This window comes from Sarcophilus harrisii, chromosome 1, assembly GCF_902635505.1.
Source record: "Sarcophilus harrisii chromosome 1, mSarHar1.11, whole genome shotgun sequence".
Lineage (NCBI taxonomy): Eukaryota > Metazoa > Chordata > Mammalia > Dasyuromorphia > Dasyuridae > Sarcophilus > Sarcophilus harrisii.
Window position 1 is genome coordinate 655,800,489 of NC_045426.1, and position 8,065 is coordinate 655,808,553.

The 8,065-nt window shown below is 35.1% G+C and overlaps 1 protein-coding gene across 1 annotated transcript; it reads left to right on the plus strand.

Annotated features, from left to right (window-relative positions):
- The first annotated feature begins 6,157 nt into the window (after positions 1-6,157).
- Positions 6,158-7,033, plus strand: LOC100931203 (vomeronasal type-1 receptor 4-like). Its single transcript, XM_012542124.1, has one exon. The coding sequence runs from the start codon at positions 6,158-6,160 to the stop codon at positions 7,031-7,033; it is 876 nt and encodes a 291-aa protein (XP_012397578.1).
- Positions 7,034-8,065: the final 1,032 nt, after the last annotated feature.

An 8,065-nucleotide genomic window follows, 5' to 3' on the forward strand; every position in this document is an offset into this window, starting at 1 on the left:
ATTGCAACTCTCCCACAGAGAGCACAATTCCACTGGGCTGACCACACTGTTCAAATGCCAAATGTACGCTTGCAAAACAATTATTTTACAAAGAATTGACATAGACAAATGCTCACAAGGTGGTCAGAAAAAGCAATACAAGCACATTCTCAAGATATGTGTTAAGAACTTTATAATCCACTGTATGTCATGAGAAACACTAGCACAGGACTGCCCAGCATGGCATGCTCTCATCAGAGAAAGTGCTGTGCTCTATAAGCAAAGCAGAATTGAATTCACCCAAAGGAAATGCAAGATATGCAAAATTAGAGAAGCTAACACAAATGGCCATCTGAACTATTTGTGTCTGACCTGTGGCAGAACATCATGGGCTTGTATTGCTCTGATCACCCAGTCAAACATACTGTAACTCCACTCTAACACAGTGATGTAATTTTGGTCCTCTTTGATAAAAAAAAGGACAACAACCAACCAGCTAGATATAGATACATATATAGATATAGAAATAGATGTATTAAGCCTCTGCTATCCTAAAGAATAGCATTATATGGTCACTTGACCAAAAACAATTGATGGAAATAAAAAAATTAAAAATCAAATAAAAGTTATTTAAAAAATAAGAACAATCAAGAGAAAAAAAGGTTATGAAAAGAAAGCCAAGCAACTGGAAAAACAAATACAGAATCTTTTTTTTCCTCAATAGTACTTTATTTTTCCAACTGCATGTAAAGCTAGTTTTCAACATTCAATTTTGTAAGACAGTGGTCCAAATTTTTCTCCCTTCCTTGCCTCACCCTTCCCCAAGAAAGCAAGCAATCTGATATTACTAAGACATGTGCAATCCTTTAAAACATATTTCCATATTTCTCATGTTGTATAAGAAATATCAGACCAAAGGGGGAAAAAAAACAATGAGAAAGAAAAAGCAAACAAACAAAAGGTGAAAATACTATGCTTTGATCCACATTCAGTCTCCATAATTCTCTCTCTGGATGGACATAGCATTTTCCACTCCAAGTCTTTTGGAATTGTCTTGGGAGATCCAGAATCTTTTTTTTTTCTTTCTTTTTTAATGTTCAACATAAATAAATGAACTTTTAGGAAACAGAGATTAAATTACATGAATGTAATTATTTTATTGTTTTTATTTTTTATTTTTATTTTCAAAATCCATGCAAAGATAGTTTTCACCCTTGCAAAATCTTCTGTTCCAAATTTTTCTTCCCTTGCCCTCCCTCCCCAAGATAAGTAATCCAATATATGTTAAACATGTGCAATTGTTCTAGACATATTTCCACATTTATCATTCTGCACCAAAAAAATCAGATCAAAAGGGGGGGGAAATGAGAAAGAAAACAAAAAGCAAGCATGCAAACAACAACAAAAAAAGGGGCTAATAGTATGTTGTGATCCATATTCAGTCCCCATAGTCTTCTTTCTGGATGCAGATGGCTCAATCCATCACAAGTCTATTGGAATTGGCCTGAATCACCACATTGTTGAAAACAACCATGTCTACCAGAATTGATCCTCACAAAATTTTGTTGTTGCTGTGTACAATGTTCTCTAGGTTCTACTTGCTTTACTTAGTATCAGTTCATGTAAGTCTCTCCAGGACTTTCTGAAATCATCTTGGTGATCATTTCTCATGCAACAAAAATATTCTATAACATTCAGGTACCATAACTTATTCAGCCATTCCCAACTGATGGGCATCCATTCAGTTTCCAGATTCTTCCTTCTAAAAAAGGGCTGCTTGGTTACCAAAACCATTTGGTATTGGCTAAGAAACAGACTAGTTGATCAGTGGAATAGATTAGGTTCACAGGACAAAATAGTCAATAACTTTAATAATCTAGTGTTTGACAAACTCAAAGACCCCAGCTTTTGGGATAAGAACTCACTGTTTGACAAAAACTGCTGAAAAATTGGAAATTAGTATGGCAAAAATTAGGCATTGCCACATACTTAACACTGTACACCAAGATAAGGTCAAAATGGGTTCATGACCTAGGCATAAAGAATAAAATTATAAATAAATTAGAAGAACATAGCATAGTTTATCTCTCAGACCTGTGGAAGAGGAAGGAATTTATGACCAAAGAAGAACTAGAGATCATTATTGATTGCAAAATAGAAAAATCTGATTATATCAAATTGAAAAGTTTTTGTACAAACAAAACTAATGCAGACAAGATTAGAAGGGAAGCAATAAATTGAGAAAACATTTTTACAGTCAAAGGTTCTGATAAAGGCCTCATTTCCAAAATATATAGTGAATTGACTCTAATTTGTAAGAAATCAAGCCATTCTCCAATTGATAAATGGTCAAAGGATATGAACAGACAATTCTCAGACAAAGAAATTGAAACTATTTCTAGCCATATGAAAAGATGCTCCAAGTCATTATTAATCAGAGAAATGCAAATTAAGACAACTCTGAGATACCACTACAGACCTGTCAGATTGGCTAGAATGACAGGGAAAGATAATGTGGAATGTTGGAGGGGATGTGGGAAAACTGGGACACTGATACATTGTTGGTGGAATTGTGAATACAACCAACCATTCTGAAGAGCGAGTTGGAACTATGCTCAAAAAGTATCAAACTGTTCTTACTCTTTGATCCAGCAGTGTTACTGCTGGGCTTATATCCCAAAGAGATTTTAAAGAAGGGAAAGGGACCTGTATGTGCAAGAATGTTTGTGGCAGCCCTCTTTGTAGTGGCCAGAAACTGGAAACTGAATGGATGTCCATCAGTTGGAGAATGGCTGAATAAATTGTGGTATATGAAAATTATGGAATATTATTGTTCTGTAAGAAATGACCAACAGGGATGACTTCAGAAAGGCCTGGAGAGACTTACATGAACTGATGCTAAATGAAATGAGCAGGACCAGGAGATCATTATATACTTCAACAACAATACTATATAATGATCAATTCTGATGGACGTGGTCCTCTTCAACAATGAGATGAACCAAATCAGTTCCAATAGAACAGTAATGAATTGAACCAGCTACACCCAGCGAAAAAATTCTGGGAAACGAGTATGAACCACTACATAGAATTCCCAATCCCTCTATTTTTGTCCACCTGCATTTGTGATTTCCTTCACAGGTTAATTGTACAGCAAAATAACTGTATGGACATGTAGAAATATATTGTATTTAACATATACTTTAACATATTTAACAGGTATTGGTCAACCTGCCATCTGGGGGAGGAGGTGGGGGGGTGGGGAAGGAGGAGAAAAATTGGAACAAAAGGTTTTGCAATTGTTAATACTGAAAAATTACCCATGCATATATCTTGTAAATAAAAAGCTATAATAAAAAATAAATAAAAAGGGCTGCTATAAATATTTTTGCACATATGGGTCCTTTACTCTTTGTTACAATCTCTTTGAGATACAAACCCAGTACAGACATTTCTGGATGAAAAAGTATGCACATTTTGATAGCCCTTTGTGCATAGCTCCAAATTGCTCTCCACAATGGTTGGGTTAGTTCATAATTTCATCAACAATGTATTAGTGTCCTGGTTTTCCCAAGTTCCCTCAAACATGTATCATTATCTTTTCCTGTGATCTTAGCCAATCTGAGAGGTATGTGATGGTACCTCAAAGTTGTCTTAACTTGCATTTCTCTAATCAATAGTAACTAAAAGCATTTTTTCATATGACTAGAAATGGTTTTAATTTCCTCATCTGGAAATTGTCTGTTCATACCCTTTGACCATTTATCAGTTGGAGAATGGTTTCTATATTTATATGGAATTTGAGTCAATTCTCTATATATTTTAGAAATAAGACTCTTATAACCCTTGGATGTAAAAAAAATTTCCCAGTTTTCTGCTTCCCTTCTAGTCTTCTCTGCACTGGTTTTCTTTATACAAAAACTTTTAAATTTAATATAGTGAAAATTAACCATTTTGCATTTCATAATGTTCTCTAGTACTTCTTTGGTCATAAATTCCTTCCTTCTCCACAAAGGAGACTCAGAATCATAAAGAAGAAAATCATTCCTTGAAAATTAGAATTAGGTAGACATAAGAAAATTGGACTATTTGAAAGCTACAATTAAAAAAAAATTTGACACAATTATACAAGAAATGATTAAAGAAAATTGTCCTGAAGTGATAGAATCAGCCTGGAAAATAGAAACAGAAAAAAATCCACTGATCACCACTTGAAAGAGATCCTTTGAGGAAAACCTGTAGGAATATCAGAGTCAAATTCCAAAACCTTCTGGTGAAGGAAAAAATATTATGAGCAACAAGGAAAAAAGTCAAATACAGTAGAATCATACTTAGAATTGCAAAAATGTATGATTTCTCTTACTATAAGATCCCTATATTATATGTTCTCCCTTACACACTTATTTGGATCAAGTGTGTCACTCACATATTTTCTCTTTTACCACTGGTATAGAAATATGTAAAAAAGAACATAACTTCTTAGTTGGGAGAAATTTCTTTTGCCTAATATTTTCTTTCTTTCTTTTTTTTTTTTTTAATTTAATAGCCTTTTATTTACAAGTTATATGCATGGGTAACTTTACAGCATTAACAATTGCCAAACCTCTTTTTCCAGTTTTTCACCTCTTACCCCCTCCTCCCCTCCCCCAGATTTGCCTAATATTTTCATATGTTTAAGCCAGCATCCACTAAAAAGACTAGTAATATATTAGCTCTGTAAACCCATGAAAAATGATTATTCCTCCAAATACTTAAATATATTTTTATTTGTATAAAATATTTTATAATTACATTCATGTAATTTAATCTTTATTTCCTAAGAGTTCATTTATTTATCTACTCATTTATTTGTCTGCTAAGTCAGTCATTATGATAAATGCAATGAACCATTGCATTGCTAGCCTATGTGTTTTAGTGGATAAATGTAGCAGGGAAAATTGCACAGTGCCTGGAAAGGATATAAAATAGATTTTCTAATAGGGACAAATTTTAGTAGAGCAAGTAATCTTGTATCTGTAAACTAAGAGTTGTAGTAAGAGAAATAATATTAACTCTTTTTGTACATGTTATGTAGCAGAAAGAAAAAAGATTTTTTTCTGGGATTTTAACTCTAGATAATGAGTCAAATGTGGCAGCACCCTGACTAGGAGAAGCACTGATTACCTGGCTGACACTAGGATGTAAGCTTGTCACCAATTTTTAAGGCACGAATGCAGCATTTGAAATTTCATCTAACAGTAGAATAGTGATACATTGTACTGCTAGGCTGTGCTAGTAAATAAGTACATCAGGGATATTACTTGTCCCTACCCCTATTAAAGCTGAACTACTCTTCTCTTGTCATTATTAGTTTCTCCCCTCAGGAATTACTTTTTCTCCAGTCACTTATTTGGCTTCTTCCCTGTACATAAGAGATTTTCCTTTCAAACAAGATCACAGTGAAGAAAGGGAAGAAAATAGGCCATAAAATTTCAGGAATGTATGTGTATATATTTATAATTATACTATATTTATATAATATACATATCATTTTATACACAAACATATACATATATGCATGCATATCTGTGTGATTAGGTAAACCTCTTTACCTAACACTCAGCAACTCTTTCCCCCAATTTTCCCTAACAGTACAGCAGCTCTGTTCCACAGTTAGTTTCAGCCCCTCAGATGGTGTGAGATGGTCCCTGGATAATGGGTGCTGACCCTAAGCTGACTGTGGTTTATGGTTGAGCAATAAAGGAGATAAAAGCTGATTTTCTGCTAGATCAACAAGAATAACAGAATTCTAAGAAAGGTGATATCGTTGTTTATATCAGGGAGGAGAGAAAGAGATCACATTTTGACTGACTTTATGCCTAAAGACCTGAGAAGAACAAATACAGTAGCAGGAGTATTTCAGGAATCATTTTTCTTCTTTAATCGACTAAGTTAGCTTTGAGCTTAATCTTTTGCTCCTCAAAATGGACAAATCTTGAAGGAAATATAAATAAGTATTAGGTCAAGGAAAGTTCTTAATAGCTTCCCTTAGTAGTAATTTAAATGGCACATGCATGGGAGGGAGAAAGTAGTCATGGTGTGAATTTTGCCAATGTGCTATAATCTCAATGTGATAATCACACAGCTGTAGTTTCCTCTAGGTCAGTCTGGCTCATATTCTCTTCAAGACATTCAGAGAATGCTTACTACTGATATCTGCATTGGGGTCTTTATGATCTTCCAGACCACAACTGGGATCCTGGCAAACATCTTTCTCCTTTCTCTTTACATTGTGAATCTCCTGACTGGACATAAATTAAGGCCATTGAATGTGATCTTGATCCAGCTCATCGTGGCCCATATCACTATGCTGGTTAGCAAAGGAAGCCCAGAAATACAAGTTTTTGAAATAAGCAAGTTCCCTGATGATGTTGGATGCAAAATGCTATTTTTCATTTACAGGCTTGCCCAAGGGCTTTCAGTTTGCTTCACCTGCCTTCTATGTAGCTTTCAAGCTATTACTATCAGTCCCAATCACTCCACACTTTCAGGATTCAAAGCCAGAATTAAAGAACAACTTTTTACTTTTTGTCTCCTCTGTTGGGTCCTTAATATTTTGATAGAAATTCCTGTGCCAATATTTGTGAGAGGACTAAAGAACATCACCAACAAAACATTGAAATCTCATATTATATATTGCTCAATGGGAATGTTTATAGAGATTTACTTTATCATGACTACTGTGAGAAATGTGGTCTGTGTGGGAATCATGTTTTGCACCAGTGGCTACATGGTGCTTCTCCTGCACAGACACCACCGGCAAGTCCAGAATATCCATAGTACAAGCTTCTCACCCAGAGCTCACCCTGAGGTAAGAGCCACCCAAACCATTCTACTGATGATGGGAATTTTTGTCTGCTTTTACTTACTTCATTCCATCGCTTTTATTTCTCTCACTTATTTAGATACAAACCAATACTGGTTGACTATCTCTGTCATTCTGTCTCTTTGCTTCCCAACACTTAGTCCTTTTGTGTTGCTCCCCCGAGCTCCCAAGTACAACTGCATTTTCTGAACAAGAGAAGACACTGAATTCTCAAATTGTTGTAAAGTTTGAATATAGGAACACTAGAATGATTATTCCTACCTGCAGAAATAGTTCCTACTCCATTAAGGCCCTTGTCACAAGGAAAGAGCATTTGAATAGCTCCTTCTTTGAAAACGGGAGCTAGACATGGAGCCCTCATGTAGTGACATCAGAAGTACTCTCTAAAATATAATATTTCATTCCTTACATCCTCTTCAAGATCACTTATATAAATATCAAATTACTATGGGTTAAAGAGAAAACCATAAGAGAGTCCCTGCTTTTCAGGAGCTCGTAGACTAAAGGGAAAATAAAATGAAGATATATACAATCAAGATTCCCATAGTAAAAATTCAAAATAATCAAGATCAGGAAGAGTCTAGCATTAAGGTGGGGAGGGAGGTCAAGAAAAGATTTCTTGCTGAAGGTGATATTCTTCTGTGACTTGAAGAAACAAAGGGAAGCCATTAGTCATAGAAAAGTAAGATTTTCAGGTATAGATATATAGGACAGATAATCATAATACAGGACCAGGAAATGGAGCATGGTGTGCAAAAATCACTAACGAGGTCAATTGTCACTACAACTAAAAGTATAAAGGGGTGCAGTAAAGTATAAGAAGACTGGAAAGTTAGCAAGTAGCAAATAAAATACTCTCAATTCCAAACAGAGGATTTTATATTTGATCCTGAAGGTGATAGGAAACAACTGGACCCTGTTGGATAAGAGGATGATAAGGTCAGACTTCCATTTAGAAAGATCAACTTGACAGCTGCTGGTAGTAGAGATTCCGGAATGGGGAGACAAGAGATAAACTAAAAAGACTAACCTGCAGGATAAAGCAATAGTTCAGGCAGGAGATGAAGTAGTTCTGCCTGAAGACAGTGGCAGGGTCAGTTAAGAGAATGAGATGTATATAGTCAGAATTATGAATGTAAAACCAGCAGCCCTTGGCTGATTGAATAATAGAGTATAAGAGATAGGGAGTTGAGGAGGATGCCTAGACTGTGAGCTTATAAG

Coding starts and splice junctions, on each gene's coding strand:
- LOC100931203 (XM_012542124.1), top strand. CDS start 6,158: ATGCTTACTACTGATATCTGCATTGGGGTCTTTATGATCTTCCAGACC.